Genomic DNA, 27,290 nt, shown 5'->3' on the forward strand with positions numbered 1-27,290 from the left:
TTTCATGTAATTTTAAACCATTTTATTTTGGTATATATCTTTACTTTTCCTTTGTTTTTATGCTTATAAAGCTTCAATATTTTTACAAAAATGTAAGGTAACGTACAACATATCTATATTTTTATTATTTAAAAATGTGATTATACCTAGTCCCAGAGTCTGTTCTGGTTTAATGAAAGTATGATGGTAGGTTTGCAATAGTGAGAATGTTTGTGATCTAGTTTCTCTGGATTGGCTTACTAGTTGGTTTATTCCTTGGTGCTCATGAATTTAAGGTCATGTTTTGGTATCCACTATGTTAGCTATTTCCCTATATTCCTTTAGAATATGATGACTTCCTACACATTGCCAGGCATTTAAGAGATGATGTAAGCAAAACAAAACAAAAAACAAAACAAAAACAAACAAAAAAAAGGGATGATGTAAGCAGATAGTTCAGTGTACACCCATTCCAGAAAGAGAAGAGTTGCCAAGTCATGCCCTCCAATGGTGAGCATGCAAACAGCATATTTATGGATGATTAAAACTGATGAAACCTGAAGACCACGGAGCCTTATCTTTTTGTGGCATTCTATTTGTAGCAAAGTGTTGGATGTTGTGGCATCCCTGTTATAAATATCTAACATAATGGTGACTTCAAAATTAGAAAGAATAGAAATGTAATTTTGGGAGAGACCTTAAAATAGTTGAATTGATGAATACTAAGTGGAACTGTACTACAAGAATAAAACTGGAATTAGAAATCACACATGGCTTGGTTTTTTGACTGAGGGCATAATTGAAAGGGCCATTGATACTTAATTGCCTCATCCTTGCAAAGACATAAAAGTAAATCAAAGGACCCAGTGAAGTTATTTTTATCTGAACTATGCAATTTTTATTTCCAGGTCCTAGCGAATATAAAAACAAAACGTAAAAGGAAGGAGAAAAGGATGGAGGGAAAATTCATTTACTATGATAATTGCAAAGCCCATGGGAAACTTGCGGATTTTGAAGCTCAAGGTCATCTTTTCAAGTTGGAGTAACAGAGTTATGAGTTCACTATCAAGGAATGGATCTCATAATTTATGATTCCCATTCCTATTCACAAATCCTAGACTACTCCATCCATAGCAGTGCTTCTTCTTCTTTTTTTTTTTTTTTAATTTTATTTACTTATTCTTGAGAGACAGAGAGAGAGAGAGAGAGGCAGAGACACAGACAGAGGGAGAAGCAGGCTTCATGCAGAGAGCCTGATGTGGAACTCAATCCTGGGACTCCAGGACCAAGCCCTGGGCCTAAGGCAGGTGCTAAACCTCTGAGCCACCCAGGGATTCTCCCCATAGCAGTGCTTCTTCTTCTTCTTCTTCTTCTTTTTTTTTTTTTATGTTGCCTTTTATATTTATTTATTTATTTATTTATTTATTTATAATAAATTTATTTTTTATTGGTATTCAATTTGCCAACATACAGAATAACACCCAGTGCTCATCCCGTCAAGTGCCTCCCTCAGTGCCCGCCACCCAGTCACCCTCACCCCCCGCCCTCCTCCTCTTCCACCACCCCTAGTTCGTTTCCCAGAGTTAGGAGTCTTCCATGTTCTGTCTCCCTTTCTGATATTTCCTACCCGTAGCAGCACTTTTTAGAGAGAGTGTTACCAACCACTCACAGGGGACATTGGGAAAATACATAGCAGGTGACACAGGCATGAAGTGGGAGAGGGACCAGTTTACTAGAAGCTCTGACATGCTCTAGGCAGTCTCAAATGACTAAATTGTCTCTGTTCCCATGTGAATTTTAAAAAGTCCTGCTGGATATATATATATATATATATATATATATATATATATATATATATATATATTTGTACATACAAATATGTACAAATACATATATATTTGTAGGCAAAAGCCTACATACAATTATCTGACCCTAAAAGTTGACTTTAGGTATAAACACAAAGTGTTTATGCATGCTTTTAAATATATATTGAATTATTTCAGGCATATCGCTACTATGCAAATCAAGGCAATATTGTACTATGCAGCATTTGGAACTTAACCAATAGTTTTTCACCATTTAGAAAGTTCGTGTCACTGAATGCTGTGAGCTGCCACCACACACATATAGCAGATGACAGTTGGAGCTGCTGCTGCTTTGGCGACTTTATGTGGAATCAGTGATGTTAAAAAGTACGAAGATTGGATCAAAGCAGAGCTCCATCCTGAACAACTCTGTACCCTTGGGAGAAGTTACTCCCTGAAGCCTCAGTTTCCCCATTTCATAAAAAGTCATGACAGTGACATAAAATAGGCTTGTAAAACACCTCACACACTACTGCATCCATACATACTTCTGATGCTATTATTAATATTCTTACCAAGGAGGAAAATAATGCCCCATATAGTGAGATGACCTGAGAAGTTTATTCTATCTAAGTAGTTTTAAATTGTGCATGTTACAAAGGAAATACAATGTAATCCAAGAACTACCCTCTATGGCCCTTTGTTGTTCTTATATAGTATATTTTCTTCTTTGGATGAAAGGGTCATGCTGAAACATATGTTGAAAGAGTCAAAGATGTCAGGTTTTCCCTAAAATACTGAATAAAAGAAAGAAAAAATCTGAGAGTAGAAGTTGAAGATGATTGAGAATGAGAGCCCAGGGGTGTGGGCTGCAAGGGCACAGAAAGGTTTCAAGCCACATCCCCATCTCTGTTAGCAGCACATTGCTTCAATGTAAGCAGAAAATCCTATTGAAGAATGTTGCTTTCAGTTTGTGCATCTGTTAAAGTTTATAAGTGGTATCAAAAGAACATGCAATTGTAGAGGATGAAATATGATAGAAAAGCCGCCTGTCTTGAAAACGAAGTCTTGACCACAGTGTTTTGGCTGGTTTTAAAAAATGTCCTTGACAAACTACAAAGTCTATAAGAAAACTGACACCATGCTTACACAGCTATGTTTTCAACCTTTGTACCTATGATTACATTTCTTTTAATAAAATGCCCTCTCATTAGTACCCTAACAGGACACCCGATGGATCATGAAGAGACCCAGGTTGCAGGGCAACCACCACTGCTAAAGAAAACAGAGTAGTAGCAACTCTGGACTTATCAAATAGTTTTGGGTCCTGGCTGGTGGTTTCATGCTAGTTTACTACCAGTGATTCTTCTTTAAATAATAATAATAATAATAATAATAATTAATTAATTAATTTTGTGATTTTTCTTTTCTAATTCTGCAACACACCAGTTTTAGTATTTTTTCCCTTGATTTGTCTCCTTTTACTATATTACAAGGAACTAACATGCCATTTCTCCTTTCCCTTTCTTGGGGTTTTCTTTTTTTCTCAATAGAATCAAAGAGTTCAGGCAGCCCGGGTGGCTCAGCAGTTTAACGCTGCCTTCAGCCCAGGTTGTGATCTTAGAGACCCAGGTTTGAGTCCCACATCAGGCTCCCTGCATGGAGCCTGCTTCTTTCTCTGCCTGTGTCTCTCTCTACTCTCTGTCTCTCATAAATAAATAAATAAAATCTAAAAAAAAAAAAAGAATCCAAGAGTTCACATTACAACCTACCATTGATTTGTCATCTCTCCCAGTCACCGCAAAAACTGTCACTTTGCAAAGTTGTACTGCGTTGTCCTTCACAAGGGCTGTATCTGTTGTACTATGCTGTGGAAGCCCTTGACTCTTGGCTCTATGTGATTCCCACCTAGGCACTATAAACTAATTTAACTTAAAGAACTAAGGATAGAGAAGAGAAACCAAAGAAACTCACATTATTCAGAAACACATTATTCAGAAATTCCTGAAGTTTATAAGTCAGTAAGCCAGGAATAAAACATATGTTATCCCTTAAAAACAGCAAAAAAAAAAAAAAAAAAAAAAAAAAAACACGCCCATGGGTAACAAGTCACCACCAAGTCGCTGGTTCTCATCTCTCACTTTCTGCTTTTGTCTCTCTATTTAGATGGATTGTAACCAAGAGCATTAAAAAAAATCTCTTTAAGGAAAAAGTAATAAAGATAGAGAAAAAGATTAATTCAAGCTATAGCATAGAAAAGTGAAGTCTGACTTTGCCCATTTTATTTTTTTTTTCATCGTTAGAGCGAGGAAGACTTTCCTAGTTACCATAAAAATTCCAGATTTTCCTGTTACAAGAAAAGAAATGCTGACTATATTCTATAATGCACTGAGGGTTGACCTCAGTTCTGTGAAATCTGATTCTTGATAAAACAGTAGGCTCCTGTCCTTGCCACTGGCTTGCTCCAGGGCTCAGGCTGCATAATAACAAGTCTCCTCTGGACTGTGGTACAAGGTGGGCATATGAAATAAAGTATTTAACACATCCATAATACCTTTCATGTTCATAGCTCAAACAGCTTTATAAAATCCAATTAATTCATCAAGCTTCATAAACTCTGAAGGACATACATAATTATCATTCTACATGTGGCCAACCACTGGCAACAAGCACTCAGCTATAGGACTTAAAAGTCCACATTTAGCTGTCCAGTTCTTGAACTTTCATGCACCTACAGAATAGCAGGGGCATGATAAAGAATCTGAATCACCAGCAAATACTACGAATGGTGAGTTGGGCTAAGAATGTGTGCAGAAAGGAATGATCTCAATGCCAACAACCCAAAGAATCCTTGCTGTCTCTACTTGGGTAAAGAGGGTTTAGATCTAACTAGGAGAGTGCTGTCCCATCTGCATGCTTTGGTTGGAAGTGCAAAATCACTTGGTAGAAGTCTTTGTGTGGCATGCCAAATGAAATCTACAGAATTTATGTTAAGAAGAAATAATCTAGATATTTTTAAATATCTATGTGTAATATATTATTTATTTTAAAATGCTAAATAAACACTAAACCTGTGTTCATAGCGCATAACTCATTTTTCAGATGAAGTGAGAATAGCTGATATGGAGACAAAAATGCCCTGCTGGAAATAACTTGCTTACTGGAGAAGCCTGGTTTACTAGTTATGAGAGAGTGAAAGTATCTTTGTGAATAAAACAGATTGTTTTCCAACAGAAAAGTGCACTGTCAAAAACATTATGAACAGAGGCACAAATGATATGAGTCCTAAGAGTGTTCCAGGACATGGGTTTTCCCTCAGTGAATGTCTCAGTGAAAGGCATAGGATTATACAGAGATCTCAAGTGTCAGCCTCTCATAATAGAAACTTGTAGTCTGATTTGCTCATGTAGCTGGATGACCCTATACAAATAATCTCTATTCTCTGAACCTCAGGTTCCTTACAGGGACATGAGAATAAAAATATCTGCTTCTCACTGGGTGGATGCAATTACTGAAGGAAAAAAAAAAAAGTCTACTAAGTGCCTATTAGGTTTCCAGTAAATCGTAGCATGTATTTTTTAAAGCATTTGTTCCATATTCCCCCATAAATCCCAAGCTCACTGAACACGTTTAAAGTCTGGAAAGAACATTTCTATGTGGAAGGAGATATTGGACATCCCCTATTCTCAGAATTTTGCAATAAATGACTGATATGTATGAGGACAGGAAAAGGAAACAGGTAATTGGTCACCACCTATTCCCAGCACCTACTCCCTGGGCAGAAGTAAGAAGTCATTCTCCTCGTTATTGCTAGCCATTTTTCTTCAATGGGTAGAAGGAAGCTCTAGGAAGCAAATTTGATCTCAGTTTAAGGACTGTCAAAATGTTATAGCTCTCTGAAAGTGGGAAGCATGTGTTAGTAAATAGTAGAGTGTTAGTACTACTAGAGATGAGATTTTCCTACCACTTTAGATATTCAAGCAAATGGTGACTATAGTAGTATTCTGGCAATACATAAACTTATTAAATGAACAATGCTTTCATATGCCTTGCCTTATTAAATTCTCAAAACAAATCTATGAATTTAATATTTGTATCCTCTTATAGATATCTATCCATCAATAGATGAATGACCAGCTTTTGGGGATACTGTAGAGTGATATCATACATAGTTCATAACATGAATGAGACATTTAATTTTCATAACAACTGTATATATGACTGATACCATTCTAGAGTGTAGACTAGGGTGGGATATATGGCAAGATAACAACCAATAGAGTACATTCAATCTCAGAATTCTCACTCCAGTTTCTAGAATTATGATCTTTTCTCAAATAGACTTAGTCTGACTTCAAAACTCCTGTATCTGAGATACTCCCATTAGTGCCTCTTTCTAGTTTTACTGATGCCAAGGCAATGACAGAACATGAGTTAAAATCTTCTTTTCTAGGCTGAATTTATTGATGCATAGTATACGCCAGGCTAAGTACTTAAATATAATAAATCTCATTCTCATGACAACACTATAGGACTAGAACTGTTATTGTTATTGTTATTGTGCCCATGAAGAAACTGAGGCACAGAGAATGGAGCAGCTTTCTGAAGGGCACACAACTAGAAAGGGCAGGGCTGAGAATCAAAACCAGACGTATTTAACTCCAGAATATACCATTTCAATCACTGCTACATGGTATTTTGTATAGTGCTCTGACTTGTTTCAAGCAAGATAAATTCTAGACTTATAATAATAAATAGAGTCTCACTGAGGACATGTATACATGAATAAATACTGTTGGCCAAGAATGATTAACAAACTCAAAATAAGTATTTTCATATACATGTCATCTGAGGCAAATGCTACATTCAAAAAAATTAAAGGCTTCATCTTTTGCATTGTTTAGAATTATTAGCACATATCACACTGACAATAAACACAGAAAATTTTTAAATAATGCCACTATGAAACACTTTTACATATTTTGGTCCTGGAATGGAAACAATTTTTTTCTATTTTTCTTCAAAGCTCATTGGCTCCCAGGAAAAACAAAAGTAGACTAACAATTTGATCTTCTCATTCCCAACTTAATGAAAGATATGAAGCACCAGATCATTTGTTGTAAAAATAACTTAAAAGTCAGAATACAGTATACTTGTATGTGTAGCATTGAATGTCATGTATTATAATTTAGCACTTTATTATGGATAGTTAGGAGGGCTAGAGAGAAAAAAAAAAGACAGAGAAAGGCATTCCAGATCAGAGAAGGGGCAACACACAATGCAGATAAGCCAAGGGAAAACTGAATCAAACAAATAAACAAAAAATGCACACGTCCACACCACCTGGGGTACATTCCTTAGAAAAGAGACAGAGAAAAATGATACTTAATGGATATACAGCAAATGGTTCATTAATGAGGAAGCAAGCCCAGGACATACATTTTCATTATTTTATATCCCCATTTTTATGGCTTTCTAGTCTTTCAGAGTCCTTGCTTTCACCACGCCCAGAACAATACTGACACTTAGCAGCAAACCAGAGGCGATTTAAGAAAGGTTCATGTTCATTCAAAATGAATACACCCTGTCACTATCATAAACAATCAGGTACAATTACAAGACTATAGTCAATGATCAGTTAGAACCACTTACTTAAATAAGCAATCAGCCTGTGAATTGGATACTATGCAGAATTCCGACTCATTAACTTTACAATTGGCCATTTTTCACCACAGAAAATTTGATGGATGTCCACTGATCTCATGAACATGCATTTTCAAGTTCAAATTCATCTCATAAAGACACAAAAAAACATATCTTGGTGCGCTTCAAAATTCCATTCAAAAGTTTCATGCTCTTCTACGTAAGTCAGGCTAATGAACTGTATTTGTTTTCTATCATGGGTGCACACCAGCCCCCAAGGCTCCTCAGTACCTGCTGTCTATCCAGACGCATCCTCTTGGCTGCATTTCTGCTCTCACTCTCACAGGCTGAAGCCAAGATACTCTCTGCAACTGCTGAAGTAAGGTGGGAAGGAATAGGTCGAGACTAAAAAAAAAAGAGAGAGAGAGAGAGAGAAACATGAAAAATTATTAACAGACCAATGCTATTCTCAGAGGAGCTCACAGGATGTGCAGGAAAATCCATGTATTTCAACTGAACTTATTTCAATAAAAACAGGAGATGGAAATTGCAAAGATGAAAAATGAAAGCTAGTTAGAGGTTAAAGCTACAGCTGTTACACAGATCCATCACTCATTCCCATAGCTCCATTGTCACAAATAGTTAGTCTGGGCCATTAAGCTGGAGTTTGAATAGGCAGTGACAAAATGCTGACTGGGTTTTGCAAATAATAGAAGTTGCTTTAATTCTTTCGTAACACATGACGATGCACAACAAAACAAAATCAAGTGACAAGGCTGAAACATAGCTGGAAAAACTGACAGACACTCAGACCATGTCAAACATTTTTAATATGAAATATGAATATTTACAGTTGAAGTTGTGACATTATTGGTATGATTAAAATCTTCTAAAATTATTTTAGCTTAAAAAAAAGAACCAACTAGCTTGGGAATGACAAAAAAAAATATTTTAGCTTACATACAAACTGAAAACTCAGTCCTGAAATAATTTTGATATAATACAAGTTTGATGTTTTGATACGAGCGTTATGTGTACCTACATGTTTTATTGATGAAATAGGAGCTAATATATATTAATTTAATAGATACATGTTAGAAATCTATCTTCTATGTAGCCCATACAGAAGCTAATTACCCCCCCCACTAAGCTTGTAATTAATTTCAAATTGTTTGCAACTCTCCATATCATTTGTGATAATCAGAAAAGTTTTCCATTTTCTTTTCCCATAATTACATCCAAAATCATCAAACTGAAAGATGAAGTGCTTAATGATATTGAACAGTTTTTTAATGAAGATAAGCAAATGATAGATAAGAAATAACATGATAATTAAACCAGATAATATAGCAAAATATGAAATTACAAAATAAAAATGTCCTTTGGGAAGCTAGCCTATGTAGTGATATGGCACTTTCGAGTTTTCAAAGCCTCGATCTCAAATATGTATGGATGCCATTTACTAGAAGCTTCTGACCTAATAAAGGCCTTCTCATTTTTCTAAGTGAATAGGAGCATGCCTTTATGATACTTCATTCATTTTGCTAACTCTAGCATATAAAATGTGTTTCAACAAATTGAACCAGAGGGCTTATATCTCAATATTGAAGAACAGCTAAATTCAGACCATCAGTACTTGCACAGATACTCCTCAACAGAATTTGTACAGTGTAAAAAGAGACCAGGCTCTGACCTTGCTTGAACTAGGAAGCAATTTCTATAGCTGTCTCAGACAACTTCATGTTTCTACCTCTTTAGACATAAGGTAGGAACAGTAAAGGGTACAGTCTCCACTGCTAACCCTGTGGGGTACCCAAAATGATGCCTAGACAACCTTGACAATAAAGCATTAGGATACTAGAAATGTTACTTTTGCAGAGGAAAGAAAAGAGAGAGGCCGCTGAGGCGGCAAGTAAGTGTAGCAGCAGGATTTTGAGAAGGAAATTAGAAAGCTAGGAGTGTGTGCTGGGAACAGAGAGGTGGATCAAATCAGATAAATAATAAATTGAAAAAAATAAATTGTCATAAAGATGTAAATATAATTTTAAAATCCATATGGCTTCTTCATTTCATTCTGTACTTCCCTGAGTATGGATAAGATAATCTAGCTCAGAACCAAAATTATATTAAGCCACAAAATCAGTGTCTCATGAAAGAGCAAAGCTTTGGTCACAGCTCGGCTCAAAATTATAATATAAACCACACGGAAATTAGGTACACAGTGTTGTTTTTCTCAATTGAATTATGTTTGGGAGGCAAAGACATTATAGAAAAAAATGAGAAGAAGAACATTCTATTATGAAAAAAGAAAAATTATTTGATTGTAGCTAACATTATTCAAATAGAAGTGACAGTTCACATCATTATAAACTACATTATTAGACCTTTCATCTGGTTCTAGGGGCTGAATTAAAACAATCTAAATAAGACATCAGTAGTCTCTCTTTTCTTGATCCAATTATTGATAGTCACATGAAATTCAGAGAGATGTATTTCTGCTCTTCATTATCTTTATTTTCTCTGTCAGGTATCTTCATTCAGAATTAGGAATACATAAAGCTATGGAACATTATTAAGCTGATTCAATTGAAGTAATAACCATATACCTTCCTAAACACATAAAAGTTTCTTGAATAGAAGAACAAAAGGTGAAATATTTCTGTAATTAAAATTAGCATTTTCTTTCATTTAAAACATTTAAAAAAACAAGATGGGAAATAACTTTTACTAAAACAGTAAAAGTTGTTAAGCGTGATAATTTATATAATTTCCTTTTCAAAGAAAATGATGGGGATCGTTTGGTCTTTTCCAGCTATAGGAAATTGGTCTTCTTAGAAACTAGAATAATGTCCTGGCTGAGTGGGGCTAGATCATTTTTAAGGTCACTGGCTAGCCTAATATTTCAAGATTTTGAAAAGAAAATCAACCTCAAGATAAAGCAGTCACGTATCCTTTCCTATAAAGTGGCAAAAAAAATTAATAATAATAATAAGTGGAAGCAAAGGTATGTGATAGATATTGCCAGTAGTTAAATAGTATAATTTTGAAGATAGAGTTGTTTTGAATTTATGGTAAAGCTATAACTTGGGAACTGTAAATAGCCTTAGAAATCATTCAATACAAATTTCTTCTGAAAAGTTTGAAGAAACTGAAACTCAGGTTAAATGATCTGCCAAAGGACAGATTGACTAGATGTAGAACCCAGGGTTCATGTCTCCCAATTCTCAATCCTTTCACTCTCGAAATTCTGTTGTATACTTAGTACTTTTACATAACTTATCATTAATATAAAATATTATAGAAAAAAATCCTTATACACACACCCCATTGCACTCAACTGAACAATAAGCAGACCAAAGTTAACCCTTTACATGTATGTATTACAATCAATACATGCTCATTGAAAAGAAAGCAGAATGAATAAAATTTATATTACGGATTAGGAAATATACATGTGTTTTCCAAAGTATTTACTATATCTTAAGTACATAATAAAAAATGTACCTCTAAGTAGAAAACCAGTACCACCCTAATTTAATTTGATGATAAATGTTAGTATCTAACTCATACTGACTAGCTGGGATGGGCAAGCATTAATACAAGAAGCTTAGATTCATTATCTAATTTAGTTTTCCAAACAACCCTTGAGAAAAGTATTTATAATATTCATATTTAGAGGAAAAATAAATTGAAATTCTGAAAAATTATATAACTTGACCAAGATCACACAGCTATGATGTGGAAACACTTTGATTAATATCTAAGTCCAATGATAAAGTGGGAATAATAATTCCTAGTAAAAAAATATTCTCATTTCACAATGAAGGTCGCAGTAAGTTTAAACAAAGCTAGAAATCTTAAATACTACACACTCCTACAGAGGAATCCATTTACAGCTAACTCTATTTTTCACTTAAGTAAGGAATATATTAGGATCTCACTAAAGTTCTCTTAAAGGGATTGAGATTCTCCTAATATATTTTCCTATTAATTCTTTAAAGCCTTTCTTCATTAATAGCACAAAAATAAATGTAACATATCTCAGTTCTGTCACATGTTCTAAATGGAGGCAATATAAAATCACAAGAATGTCATGTTGGAGAAACCAGGAGTGCCAAGAAATTACTGTCTATGAAACATAAGAAAAGCTTAGTCTTGTGCCCAAAATGAGAATGAGGAGCCAGGCAGAGTTCGTGCTTTCCTGTGAGGCAATCTGTTAAAATCCCTTTGGTTCTAATATTGAGGAGCCAATAATGAATGCCAATGCTCCTCACTATACACAGGGCTCCGTTACGCTGTGCCCTGCTCTAAGATACGAAAGATGAAAGTCTTTTGTTTATTGTTCCTCCATAATTTGGCTTTTATCTATTTCACAGCTCAGAAGTACTTTAACCAAGCTAATGAGAAGGAAATTAATCAATTTTGCTCCTCATCAATGTTATCATAGAGGAATTTAAAGCTATTGTTTAGTGTGAGTTTTGAGAATCATCTTCGCCAGAACTCTCTTTTCCTTCACCATATTTGGTAGCACAGAGCTGATTCTAATTCTAATATTGCCACGCTACGGGCTTACTGGCAGTTAATTAGCAGAGTGTGTTAAGAGATATCATTATGAATTCCACCAGGAACAAGTATGAAAAGTCCCTCTTACATCAGTAAAAGTGGCCATAGAACACAAAAGCCTCCATGTAATAACTTAAGGATATTTTGACAAAAAAAATCCCAAATGCGTAGAACTCAATAACACCTACTTGATGAAAAACAAAACTTCTCCTTCCAGTTGAATACAGCTCAGTAAATATACTACTTGGTATATATCTTGTAAGATTTTAAAATAATGATGCAAAGATGTATATAATCATACATTCCACATGATCTATACCTACAGTGAGATTTGTTACCTATTTCTTATCCTATTTCTTACCTTATTTCTTATCCTATTTGTTATTCTATATCTGTTACTTATTTCTGATCCTGGAGGTGAGATAATGCTAATCACCTTTACTAATTATCTCTTTGTAATTAACTGTCATCCTCAACTGGGAAGAGTTGATCTTTCCCTAGCACTGCTCTTATTATAATAATTATCTATGACCAAATTGGTGGTGGTTGTTTCATTAAACAGATGGCTCAACTGTCACAAGGAACTTTTGGAGATGAAAAAGTCACATTTTAATTGTGGTCTTAAGATGTGATTCCTATTGGCACAGCATAAACATACTTTTCCTTATATACACATGTAAAATTTACCACCACATCAACAAACTATTCCATTTTTGGGGTCTGAAACTAAAAACTAAACAATGTTACCATCCTCTGAACTTCTGCCATACTTTTACTAGCTCTGAGTTTTTTTACAATTTTTAAAAAGTAAAAATAAATCATTACTGTAAGACTCTATTCATGAGTTGAGGCACCTGAGTGACTCAGTGGTTGAGCATCTGTCTTTAGCTTAGTTCGTGATCCCGGGGTCCTGGGATCGAGTCTCACATCAGGCTCCAGGTGGGGAGCCTGCTTCTCCCTCTGCTTGTGTCTTTGCCTCTCTCTGTGTGTCTCATGAATAAATAAATAAAATCTTTTTAAAAAGACTCTATTCATGGGTTAATAGTACTTATTAGTGACAAGGCTTACTAGAATCCAGGGTGAAAGCATTACTAAATCAAGTATTAAATGAGGCAATGAGGCAAGATTGGGAACAACCACACATCTACCCAAGATTCTACATAGAATGTGCTCTTTCAAAATAAGTAAAGCAAAGGATTCAGTAGTCAGTTTAGACAGAACCCTACACTAAGATTATTTTTCCTAATTGTGTTACTTCACAAAACATATAATATAAAAATTCTGCAGCTTAGATCATATACATATTCTAGATATATCTACTCCTAAAGGGATAATTGTTATAGGTATGTAGAAAGCTGTGGCTCCTCTGTGATCTCTTCTATAAACCAAGTAGCTTCCTTTGTATACATCAATGGAATAAAGTCATAGTTTAGCAATGAAGTGACTGACCTGAATATTATTATGAAATCAGCTATTTGCAATCAGCCTGACCACTTTCGCGATTTAATCGCTCTGAGCCTCACTCACCATGCCAGGTACGATTATTTCTATTTTTACAAATGGCAAAACTAATTTTCATTCAGTAAGTTATGAAAGGGAAAAATAATCTTTATATCATGAATAGTTAAAATTCCATGATGAGGTAGTGATAAAATCACTGATAAAGTTTTTATTAAAGTCACTAATATTTTCACTTATGTAGCCGACAAATGTATTTAACGAGCACTGTAAGTCAGAATCTGTGCCAAGTTCAAATACATAAACAGTATCAATACTGTCTCTGCCATCATAGTTTACAAGCTAATACATGTGCAGCATGAGGTGTGTAATACACATGCAATAATGTTAATTACAGACTTGCAACCATTTATCAGCAATTCTGTAATGCTAATAGTTATAAATGGAAAGTTTTTCAGAAACTTTGGGGCAATTTGGCCGAAAGAACTGATGAGAATACTTACAATCTTTCTTTTTCCTACTTTCTGTGAATATTCATATTTTAATGGCAGGAATACTAATACATTTGTATATTAGATGTTTTCTCAGACCCTGTTGCAAGTGTTATATTCCTCAAATCTGAAAAGTTCTGAATTTTGGACCACATAGGATCCAAGGTTTCAGATAAGGCTTGTGGCTGTGGACTAAAAATTACAGTTCAATTGTTCTTCCCCCATCCTATATGGTTTTGGTAGAAATAATGATCAAAGAGCCTCACTGACCTGATCCTGGCCATGACTTAGTGTGAACCATCATGAGAGCTCACTTCAGTGGCCGATCCAAGGGATGGGCATATGAACCAAATAGGACCAAAGTCTTTTCATGGAAAAGGGGATGTAGAGTTGGAAGATTGTTCTTGAATTGTAAATTTTTTAAAAAGATTTTTATTTATTTATTCATGAGAGACAGGGAGAGAGAGAGGCAGAGACATAGGCAGAGGGAGAAGCAGGCTCCATGCAGGGAGCCTGATGTGGGACTCGATCCTGGACTCCAGGATCATGCCCTGGGCCGAAGGCAGGTGCTAAACTGCTGAGTCACCCAGGGGTCTTTTGGATTGTAAATTTTAGGGAGAGAAGTTTAGAGCTACTGATGGCATCATTTTATAACAGGTAGCAAGGACTTGTCTCAGATATAAGCTAATGCACAAGGGAAGCATAGTTAAGAAATAGGAGAGCCATGAAGCCCTAACATCTGACCCCATGGATCCAGCTATGTGTGAATCCCTGGACTTGCCTGTTTCTTGAGAAAATTCTCTTGACCTCTTTAAAAGGAGATTGAAAATGTGTTTTCAACAAAAATGCTAATTAATGTTCATCCAAGCTTTGATAATAATTATGAGTTAATGATATGCACTTTTACCGTAATTTTAGAGCATTATTGGCCTTTAATAATGATCTTTCACAAATACATGAGGGTTTAATATCTTATTTTTAATACTCAGAAGCCCAGTTTGGCTAATCCTATCTGAAAATACCTTTGATCAAGATAAGAAAAACTAAATTATCAACTGAAATAATATATTATCATTTTTAACGAAGTGATTACCTACTTAAATCTCCACCAGGAAACATCTTTTAATTCTGAAAATAAGTGATAGATGTGCTTATGATTATTGTTGATCATGGCCTCTCTGCCCCTAATAGTTCATTTGTGAAACCTGACACCATACACAAATTCTATTCAGTTAACATTACGAAATATTTCAAAAATAGTATTTCAAGAGTTAATAAGAGTTAAAGTTAAATGTAATGTAACTTTTTCTTCAGAGAGTTTTTTTTTTTTTACTATTATATTTCGGGTTAGCAGTCACTTTAAAAATTGAAATGCCAAGTGCAGAATTCTGTGAAACACAGAACACAATAAAAATTAGCTTATCTCCCAGGTAATTTCTACCACAAAGTAACACATTAGTAAATGTCCATTCACTCATCCATCTTTCATTCGACAATATCAATTCAGTTGAATTGAACACGAACTGAGCAGCTTTCATGAGCAATTAATTGCACTCTGTGTAAAACACTATAAGTGATACAGACATGAACAAGGTAAGCAGCATAGTACTCAAGGAACAGAACTTCTTATAAGGCAGCTAAGGCCAATATATAAATAACAGCAATATAAGACAGGATAAAACTACAAAAAATGTACCACAAAGTACAATTTGCACACAGAAGAGAGAGAGATTTAGGGCTGCTTTTAGTGAGAGGTGAGGACTAAGTAGATAAAGACATATTTGATTTAGTCCTCCAACTAGTTGAAGAGGTTGAGCAGTGAGGGTTTTCCAGTAAAGGGAGCCAGGGAACACGGTTTCAAATTATATTGTAATTTATCACGTTCCTCAGATATTAGGTACTATATTGGGTAGGAGTTTTTACATTTGTTATTTCAAGTGACATTGGTTTTCATGTGTGATGTAAAAGCTATTTGTTTCCATTCTTCCATGAGGAAACTGAAGCTCAGGAATACAAGTCCATGAGTAGCAACTGGCAAAGAAAGCAGGTCCAAGAACCAAGATCCAAGGTGTTTTTCTTCAAATTTTCTCACCAATGCTGCTAATTTTTCATTGTTGCCCAGGGCTCAGCCTCCCTCTGCATGGAGGACATTTCAGCTCTTCCATACAGCCTGTGAGTGGTAACCTTGGAAATTGTCTGAGCTAGTTCTTTGTTTCATACTCTGGAAGCAGAGGTTAGCTGGGCATTGACTTGTGAATTAAAAGCAATTTCGCCAAAAAAAAAAAAAGAAAAAGAAAAAGAAAGAAAGAAAAATCAAGACTTTTTTCTTCCTTAGTCCCTTGTAGACAGTCTTCTGGCATCTATTTTGAGGACAAGAGGTGTGGTCGTTCTGTTTTTCTGTTTTAGATCATCTCTTGTTTGTTCATTGTGACATTTAAGAATTTCTTGGGTCTGCTGCAGTTGTACTAGGATGTACACAGGTATAGATTTATTTTTATTTATACTACTCTATTCTCATCTATTTTTCTGTTCTTAGGATTCAATGGTCTACTCAATTCTAAAAAACTCTCCTCATCTGTTTGAATATTGTTCTTATTTTAATTTCTCTTAGGAAATACCTTTTAGATCTATCTATATCATTCTGTTTTCAATCTTAAGTTCTTTTTTCTTATTTCCCTTTTTCTTTCTAGAAGTAATTTCTATAGTCTATATCCCAGATTATTGATTTTTCTCTTTGGCTGAATCCTACCTCCTATTTAACCCATCTAGGAAGGTTTTAATTTTAATGCTTATAATGCCTGTCATTTTATTTCTTGAAGTTATAAATGGATGTTTCCAATTCCCCTGTCATAAGAGAGTAACCCTTTCCAAGTCCCAGCTATTATATAGTTGGCAGTTCCTGTTCCTCTCCAGTTATGAAATCCCCATCACTTGAACTTAAGTGGGCATTCGGACTGTAACCCTGACCTGCTTTGGCCTACATTCAGTTTTTCTACCTTGCTAACCTGTTACCCTATCAAATTACGGGCTTATAACTCTGGTTATGGGTTTCCTATCAAGTTCATAGCCTGAAAATTTCCATCTCTTTCTTTTGCTCTCAGCTAGGTATTTAAAAAGTTATTATATTCTACTCAGTATTTGTGTATTTGTAGAGGGAAGGTGGGTGCGGTGTATGAGGGGTACTCCACGAGGCTTAGGTCAACATTTTGCTAAAACTAAAAGATCCAGTGATAAGTAAGTCTTACAACTATGTTGGCTATATTCCTTACACTCTAATTACTCTTCAACCTTAATATATTTAGTAAATAATGAGAGGACAGTACTCATTTTCCCTGAGTCAGGAACAATCAGTGGACCACAAGAGCATATGAGGAGAAAAGTACCAGAAATCCTGTGTGATAGTTTAAGTTGAGAAATGAAAGAATTGAACATATTAGAAAAAAAAAAAAGGATAGAAAGGGATCCCTGGGTGGCGCAGCAGTTTGGCGCCTGCCTTTGGCCCAGGGCGCAATCCTGGAGACTCGGGATCGAATCCCACGTCCGGCTCCCGGTGCATGGAGCCTGCTTCTACCTCTGCCTGTGTCTCTGCCTCTCTCTCTATCTCTCTGTGACTATCATAAATAAATAAAAATTTAAAAAAAAATTTAAAAAAAAAGGATAGAAAGAGGCCAGATCATATGCTAAATATTTCATATACATTATCACATATAATACCCCAACAGTCCTCTCCTTTAGAAAATTGGAGATTCAGAAACATCACACAAAGTTGTACAGGAATTGAACCTAGGCCTCTAAGTTTCAAAAGGCCATACTTGATTATCGTAAGAAACTCGGAACTTTTTCTGATGTGGCAAAAGTTTGACATCAAAGCCAGAATCAAGGAAGACTACTCCGGGAGCAAAGACAGATTTCTCATATAGCCAATGAAATTTAGACACAAGGGCCTTTCAACTGGATGGGACTCACAGAGTTTCTGAATATTGTAAGTATCTGGATAGGGAGGGGAAAGCCATGTGAAAATTGGGAAATATTTAAATGTAAGTGTGTCTGAAAATTGTCTAAAGAGAGGTCAGAGAGAAGGGTTTGAATCTTCAAGACTTCTGTTTTTGAAAATTTTGGGGATAGAGTATCTTTTCTAATTAGAAATAAATATTCATCCTTCTACTTAAATTTTTGCTAATAATGGTGTATTACTTTTCTTTTAATGAAAGGCTCCAACTTTATAACTTTCAGGCACAAATCCTAGTTCTGTCCCTGCCTGGGAATAGAGGGTGGGGGGAGTATAAAATGAAAAATAGGCTAGTTAGGATTCTGTATGAGTATAGGTATGAAGTATGAAGGACTAGAAGTAAAGTGGTTAATGATAAAAGTCAAAATTATTTTTTTTAAGATTTTATTTATTTATTCATGAGAGACACACAGAGAGAGAGGCACAGACACAGGCAGAGGGAGAAGCAGGCTCCATGCAGGGAGCCTGATGTGGGACTCGATCCCTGGTCTCAGGGATCACACCCTGGGCTGAAGGTGGCACTAAAACGCTGAGCCACCTGGGCTGCACAAAAGTCAAAATTATTAGACTGATTCAAGAATCATAGCAAAGAAAGAATAAACGGAATCCAGTGAATGGTAGGATGCAAACCATAAATATAAGAAAGAATCCAGTCTCATTCCGGGTTTATGAGCACTGCTGTAAATGACATTAGTTGGCACTATTACCAGAAAAAGCCCAGTCAAGAGGAATTTACTGGTGATTTGGTAGATGAGGTGAAAGACCAGTGGAGAGTATGAATGGTGGAGAATACAAAGAGTTCCGTGCGGATAGAACAACACATTTGTCCAGCATCTGGCTGACATTTGGAAATGAAATACAAAAGCTCTGCAGATGACTGGGACTCTATGGGAAGAGCTGCTTCCACACAACAGCCCTCAGTAGCTGTATATTCAGAAATACACAGTACATGGCCAAGCCCAGGATTTTCATAAGTGGTCAAAAGCAAGGAAAGGTAAATAATAAGGGAGAGCAACAAGAGCCTCAAGAAAATGGAGGTGATTTCACTGAGAATGCAATGTTTGGATCTGGTGCAAAGATCACATGACTATGTGATCTTTTAAAGAACCAATTCAATAGGGTAGTGAGAACCAGAGTCTGAATGTGAGGGATCATCAGGAGAGTTGATGGTAATATGCATGATCTGTGAGTATAAAATAATCTTTCAGGAAACTTGGCAAAGAAGGATGGTCTCAGATTGTAGAAGAGACATGAGATGAAATACTTTCTTTGAGTTTGAGGACGTTTTTTTGAGTTTGAGGACGTTTTTTTAAGTCAGAAGAGAAGAAATTTTTCTCTCTCTATGGAAAAGGAAAATTGGAAATAGAAGCCTTGGGATGGTTGACGAAACAACATTGTGACAGAAGCTGAATGATGGGGGAACAGAGGCTTTGGGGTCATCCAGGGGCAAATACAATGAGGAATTTCCTCTGTAAAGACAGTGGCAGATACTTAAAAATTTTCAGATGATTATGAAAGTTTTTAATTTTGCTTATGCAGACTCTTTGAGTGATAACCAAGGCTAGATACATCCATGTTAACAATGGCCAAAGTAAAATAGAGATGTAGATCTTGAAACTGAGAAAGAAAAAAGAATTGCAAATTCAAAAGGTCAGATAGCAAAATTATTAAGGAGAGTATTAGAGGATGTAATTAAAAAGAAATACTATGAATAAAGACCTCAGGAGATGGCATGAAAGTATCCTGGGGGATGGAGATGACATTTATAAAAAAGAGACCAAAAGTTGGTACAAGTAGCAGGTGGGGAATTCAAACAAAATGTGTTCGCTAATTAGTATCAATTAAGTTAATTGGTCACAAAGACAGAAACCTACACAGTTATGGGAATAATAATGTGAAAAATGGCTGCACAGGTTATTACAGAGTTTTTAATCATGACCTTGTATGAACGAATGGATGGGTATATCTCTAATCAAAGTTTCAGTCTAAAGAAGCACTTGAATTCATTCTTTATATCTCCATTTGCTAAAGAATGAACAGCCAATGTCACTGCAGCTTTTGCATTGCTCCTACCAGGGAAGTTTTAAATTGAAATCAAATTTCAATCTTTCTACTTTCATCTGCATTAGACAACTAAAGGCAAATGATGTAATTAGGGAAATTCCCTTTAAAAAATGTACTATTGCTTAAACATTACTTCTTTTCTGATGAAAGAGTCATAAGCTCAGGAGACTAGATATCAAAATAGCTGAGGAGGGTACTATAGGATGCGATTAAAAAGAAATAGTATAAAAAATAAAATAAAAAAAGAAATAGTTTAATAAAGATTTTTCATTATGGTATTAAAACATGGTGTTTCTATAATTAGATTTAAATACTTTTTAAATTTATATCTCACATTTCCCCCTAAAATAGATATCAGAGCTATTAAAGAAATATATACCTTTTCATCAATTAAATGAAAGGATAACTAGGACTTCAGATAAACTTTGGCTCTCAACTTGCTGGCAGTGAGGCACACAAGTGAACATATTTAGTTGCATGGTCCTAGGCAAGAGAAAATAAAAAGCATTCTATCTACATAGGAGAGGCACTTTTTTTTTCTTGTATTACATTTTGAAGGAAGTTTCTGAAATAAGGTAATTTATGGACATTTTAGTAGCCTAGTGGAAAAAATACTTAGTAAAATACTATGAGTATGTCATAGACCTATTTCTCCAAACATAGTGAATCACATGATATTTTAAAAATAAGTAAATAGGTAAGTTTTCAAGATGCTGAATTTATTGAACTCAAATATCTAGGGTATCTGATCTATCTTAGTATAGTGGCACAATTTGAGATACAGTAGGAATGATAGACCACAAGTGTCTTACAATAGCTCCCCTAAATATCCTTTCAGTTTTATAAAAAAATACATGTAAACATATGCAGCACGGTGAAACAGTCTCTAACAATATACGCTCAAACACAAAAGGAGAAAACATCGTTATAACACAGACTACTCAGGTATGGGCCAATCCCATCTTGTTCATAAAGTTTGGCTTTTATGATCTTATCTGTTATACCCGCTCTTGAATTTAAGATCAGGGCATCTTGGACAAACATTTTTATTCTAGAATAATCAACAGATATTCTTCAGAAAACTAAAGTAATTTGAGAGTCAAAAGTGCACAACTGAATCAGTAGCAATTGGATATGTTTGTTAAAGGATTAATTTAATGGCTGTTTAGCCCATTCATTGGGTTCTAAAAATCTAATGAAAACAGTACTCTGGATCAAACTTATGAGATTTATATTTCATAAAAGGTGCCCTTTGATATTCAACACTGAGGATTTTATGATTTGAAAGGATTGGTAACAGTGACTTGGTGAAAAGGTGTAGAAAAGAATCATAATATAAAGTAATATAGTGATAGTTATATAATGATAGTAATATAGTTATTGTACTTCATCCTTTATAGAGACCATTCACAGTGATGGCATGAAATTTTGGCTGCTTAAGCAGTCAACATCTGTGGGGTCTTGTTAATTCTAGTGAAAAAAAAAGTATAAATACCTACTCTAATATTTATGTGAATTCAGTGAAGTCAATTAAAAGTATTTATGTTGGCATGTAAATTCTTAAGAGATAATTATTATTAACCATGAATATATTTTGTATTAATGACAGTGGGAAATTAACCCAAAATGAATGCCAACATTCTTAACTAATATATGTTGTGATAAACCACTTCTATGGGATTATCTCTGAAGTTCTCAAAGTCAACACAAAACATATAATTCAATGTTTTGTGTTTTACTCTACTGAAGGAGTCTTCTGGCTTAGAAAGCCCAAATGACTGGAAGAGATGGAATATCCTACCAAACAATCCTACACTTAAAAATTTCATTTTACAATTATATTTTTAAAAATTCTTATGTTGTCTTGTTGACCTGTAAAGTCTTACAGAATAATTTGTATGTAAAAACCTGCTGAAAATAAGACTTTTTTTTCATGTCTACCTACATAAAACATAACAGAAAACAAGATTTTATATTTAATGCTGTTCCGATTTTTAAAAAACTATGGATATTATTTTATATCAAATTTAAAAAGTGAGGGCAAAAATATTCACATACTATATTTAGTTGCAATTACTACTGCCCTAGTCATACATTTTTCCTATCTCTTCTAGATAAGTATTCAAAATGGCACCTAATCCTTCCCCATGTCCCATAACAATGAACTGATATATTTAAAAAAAAGAAAAGATTCCAACGGTCAGCTGGATGGTAGATTTGCTATTTCCAGTAGTACTGAATAAATATATATAAAAAAACTAACCTGCAATATAAATTTTCATTCATGTTGCTCATTTAACATTTAATTATATTTGGCCTTGTATTTTTACTTAAGTACTTACTTTACTTCCCACAACTTGTCACCTCAATGAATCATAATGATCAGGGAACATGTTAATTTTTCCTAATTAACTGGTCAGAAATCTCTAATATTTCTGCTTATAACTTTATATAATGTATGTACATTATTGAATAAATGAATGAATAAAAATAAAATAGCATTTCTTTATAGTATATTTCTTTAAGATTAGTTTGCAAAACTACATGACTTTGAATCTCAACTTTTGTCCTTCTCTATGCATAGCACAGGGTTTACAACAAATAGATGTCCATATTGAAGTAAATAAATACAATCAACAGGAAAACCTGTGAGTCCCAAATATGCCTTTAAAGGAATTAGGAATCTTACAAGACAATGTTTTTTTTCTCATAAAAAATAATTAATGGATAAGATAAATAAATAAAATAAGATAAATTTTACCAAAAAATCTCTAAATAATATTACAAGATTAGAAAAGAAATAGTAATGCCAGATGCTGGTAATAAAAACCTTGATAGATGATATCATCTTTATTGTTACTGAAAAAGGAAAGTATATATTGTACATTCTATTCTGAATGAGACATATTTAGGTTCAATTGCAATTTTATATCAGCTGTTAAATGGTTCTGAACTAAAAGTCAATGCCAGGACTCTAGACTTTTACACCTGTTTAGCTACGCTGTCATCTTTTTCCTATTGAGTAGGCAATAATAATTTTTCAATAACTGAGTAATGGGATAAATAGCTTTAATTTCCTCAAGCAAACTCTCCTTCTCTTTTATTCTGTGCCACCTCTCCTGCCATAATTCAGTTTGATAAGGCATAGCAATGCCATTTTTATTTTAAAATGACTTATGCACTACAAACTCTGGCTTCAATATAGTTATTCTGAGAAGTAAACAAATACTTAAATGGAGTATTCTGTGATTGTTTAATACAAATGGTTTGGGAAGCTTTCATCAGATGATAGATTAAATAATATTTAAAATATTTTCAGATTTAAAATTTATTGAGTGACTACCATGTGTCAGAAATGGCTTGCAGAACTTTACAAGTGACAACTTATATAATACTCATAACTTTATAAATTAGGAGTTACCACCTCTACTAGAGGCATCTGAGTGTAGGTAGCTGAAGCAATGTGCCAGTCACACAGCTCCAGGGTGGTGGAGCGAGAACTCCAAACCAGGCTCTCTGAGGACTGAACATTGAGCTTGGTCCCAACTAGGCAGATTGCCTCTCTTAAAGTCAGAGAGTGTATAAAGATTCTGTTTTATAGGATATACAAGGAGGGCACCTGGGTGGCTCCATCAGTTAAGCATTAGATTCTTTTTTTTTTTTTAAATTTTTATTTATTTATGATAGTCATACACACACAGAGAGAGAGAGAGAGAGAGAGGCAGAGACACAAGGAAGAGGGAGAAGCAGGCTCCATGCACCGGGAGCCCGACGTGGGACTCGATCCCGGGTCTCCAGGATCGCGCCCTGGGCCAAAAGCAGGCACTAAACCGCTGCACCACCCAGGGATCCCCAAGCATTAGATTCTTGATTTCAATTCAGGTCATGATCTCAGGGTCATAAGATTGAGCCCTGTGTCAGGCTCCATGCTGGGTGTGAAGCCTGCTTAAGATTCTCTCTCTCCCTCCCTCTCTGTCCATTCCCCTACCCCTGTCAATTCTCTAAATAAATAAATAAATACTGAAGGTATTTTTACAAGCCAGTGGGGAAGGACTGATAGTAGATAGTGGATTTACTGCTTTTGTCATTGCATTTGGATCTAAAAAGCTATTTCTCCAAATGACATCTCTGAAACCTCTCCTAGCTTCACCAGCACCACCCCTTCACAACTAACACATTACAGACACTGATCACAAACACTAACAGTTCTTAGCTTTGATGGAGCCAAGAAAAGGGGGGAGATGGCTTCAGAAAATTTCTAATACATTGCTGCTCACATGCATTAAAAAACAAAAATTTAAAAAGCACATTGTAAGTGTATACACTATTTCTAGGAATAACAATTAGAGCCAGCTGAAATAGAACAAAGTTCAGAAACCATTGATAACTGATTTCTATCTGTAAACAATCTGATGTCAACAAAATCTCATCCATCTGTAAAGCCCAGATGAATATGAAAGCTCATGTTACCATCCACAAGCACACAAATACACCATGTACAACAAAACCTTATTTTTCACATGAGGATTTTCATTTCCCTGATCTTTACTTTCAAGGCATGCTACCTGTTAACCACTGGTATGAAAACAGTATTACTTAGGTGGATTCATCCATTTTCTTTGGTTCCAGAGAAAGCCATTCTCATGGGCCATCTAAAGCAACGACTTGTGCTTCAGTTGGAGACTTGGTTAACTTTAATCTGCTTTAGCAGTGACAGAAGACAAACAAAAATGAGATGCTGGTTCTCATTGGTTTTTACTCATATCACCGTCATTTTCCATGACATGGTACCACGTGTGCCTGTGAGCACTGGTCTCACCAGGTATTCCTTATTGAGTGACAAAGGGGGTAAATACTTCAGGAAGATGAAAAGGAGAAGGGGGGAAAAACAAACAGGCAAACAAAAACCCCTTGGACCTGACATTATGGAAAAAATAAAAAAAGACACTAAGATGATAAAAAAAATAGTGTCATGGTTTACATGTGGGATTTTGATGGAATCTAGGGCTGTGTTTTAATTCAAAACTCACCATCTCAAAACCACTTCTTTTCATCCGCCTGCAGGACTTGAGGTAAGTACGTATACGTTTTCTGGCACGCTCTTGATACTCAGGGAATTGTCGCCTGCATGAGTCAATGATAGCCTGGATCTTTTCTTTGGGCTGCTTAGAGATTGGGACCATTCGGTCCAAGTTTTCATCTACAAACAGCCTGACAAACATCTGTTGGCAAGAGGGAGACAGAGGAGAAGGGTTTGGAGGACTGCTCTCTGCTGTTCCTAGCTTCCTGTCTTGATTACCGATAGGAAAATACTCTTTTCTGCTTTATGCACTGGAGAACTTTGCCATGGAAAGCCAGAGATTTTACGCAAACACCCTTTTAAAGGCTTTCGAAATGGTTGGATTAAAAAAAAATAGAGAGAAAAAAGAGAGAGAGGCAGACAGACAGACACACAGACAGAAAAGTATAGACTATTGTGTAGGGAAAAAAAATCAGGAAATAACAGTACACTGTGACAATTAAGCACCCCATAAAATTCTCCATTAAGGATAAATGCGACTGCTCCACTGTGACACTGCACAGTGCAATCATCTCTGAAAACAATGGACTCTCTTGTCATGCATAATTAGATAAGCCGGGAAGGCGGGAGAAATAACTGGTGACAGGCATACTCTTCCGAGGAAGAAGCTGAGGCCCCTCATCCACTAGGTAAACATGCATACTCACACAACACAAATCCAGTTTTCAGCTCACATTTGGCTTTAAAATTCTAAACAAAACACAGCAATTCTGGTGTCTGGTTGGCAAAGAGTGTTTCATGTACTTTTTAAATCCTTCTGTAAATTAAACAGACATGTCTCTAGAATAGCCACATTTACCAACAAGCAACAACACGAAAGTGAAGCGGTAAAGGAAGCCACACGGGGAGGGTGGCCGGACTCACATTAAAGGCCTTCAGCCGCTCGGCCTCAACGCCATCGGTCTCGTTCACTTTCTCGGAGTCGTCGTGCTCGTCGTGCTCATCTTCGTCCTCATCTCCCCTGTTCAGGGACAGGTCCTCGGCACCTCGGTCTACGCTCTCATTTTTGCCAGACTCGTAGCTTGAGTAGCTATGTGCCGGAGACTGGAAAGAGAGGGGCAGATTGCTGCTTTTAAATCCATTGCACAGCATACAAATGCAGCTTTGAATTTCATTGGTTTCTCAAAAATCTTGCTGAAAGAAGTGAATCCCAGAGTTGTAGCTATTTTCATTTGAATCAGAATGAAGGGAGATGAGAAGAAAAATCTATCTCCCCAGTCATGCTGGTCGCATTACCAGTATTCCATAGCTGCATGAACATTTCTAACACTACAGAAAGTTCTATCGAATTTAGCTTTTCTAGAGCAAAGAGTTCCCACTCAATATACTCTAGAAGGAAGAAAGGAAGGAAGGAAGGGAGGAAGGGAGGAAGGAAGGAAGGAAGGAAGGAAGGAAGGAAGGAAGGAAGGAAGGGAGGGAAGGAGGGAAGACCTTTAATTAACCTTTAATCACCTTTGCAAAAGAATCATTGAATCACACATATCCTTAGAAATGACCTCAGGGCTTAGTCAGTCTAACCATATTAGTAATGTTTTTAACAGATAAGGAACCTAAGGGGTGGATATATTTAATAGATGTGCCCAACAAGGACTACACAAAATATTGATACTAAGGGGTGCTAATTATAAGACAACGTCTTGAAAATCAGTTTTTAAATTGTGAGTCTTATGATGGCCCTGAATTTTGGCAGAAAAAAAGAACTAGGTTTCCTCAGAGTCATGTTAAGCTTAATGCTTCCTAAAGCTTAACGGAAGACAAATGCCAATCAGCGCAGTTCTCACAAGCTTCAACAATAGGGTTCAAGACCAACCATGCGTCCTGCTGTGGTATCTCCTACTTTTTTGTCCTGTGGCATCTTTTCCTTTCAGGAACAGCTTCTGTTCCACCAGGTGAGAGTGCCAATCCCAGGGCAGCAACCTTCTCTAACCCAGGTGTGCCCCAACTTTACCTCTGGGTAACTGAAATTAAGTTGAATACAGCAAGGCTAAGCAGAATACGGTGCTAATAATGTCATCTGAGATTCTAGATTCAACTGTGCCTGAAATTAACCCATCAGCTGTGTGATACTGTACCCCTCCCACACCCGTCCCCCCTTAGTCTTTCTTTGCTTAAATCTGAGTTTTAGTCCTTTGCAGTTGAGTCTAGAGTGGCACAGAAATTAATCATGATTAAGGCCAGAGTAACAACCCAAATTTCAC

At 35.7% G+C, this 27,290-nt stretch overlaps 1 protein-coding gene across 12 annotated transcripts in view; it reads right to left on the reverse strand.

The window, feature by feature from the left end:
• The window catches only part of NOL4 (nucleolar protein 4), a 391,120-nt gene that overhangs the window by 81,111 nt on the left and 282,719 nt on the right, over positions 1–27,290 (reverse strand). For 6 of the 12 annotated variants that reach the window (XM_072732138.1, XM_025996935.2, XM_025996937.2 and 3 more), the window contains exons 7-9: positions 25,957–26,136; positions 25,043–25,234; positions 7,719–7,832 (exon numbers count right to left, since the gene is read on the reverse strand). In XM_072732138.1, the coding sequence (XP_072588239.1) occupies positions 7,719–7,832; positions 25,043–25,234; positions 25,957–26,136 (486 nt within the window). The remainder of the gene's footprint in view (positions 1–7,718; positions 7,833–25,042; positions 25,235–25,956; positions 26,137–27,290) is intronic. The other 6 variants (XM_025996936.2, XM_072732144.1, XM_072732140.1 and 3 more) reach the window with 1 other exon arrangement.

The sequence above is a fragment of the Vulpes vulpes genome, chromosome 13 (genome assembly GCF_048418805.1).
Source record: "Vulpes vulpes isolate BD-2025 chromosome 13, VulVul3, whole genome shotgun sequence".
Classification (NCBI taxonomy): domain Eukaryota; kingdom Metazoa; phylum Chordata; class Mammalia; order Carnivora; family Canidae; genus Vulpes; species Vulpes vulpes.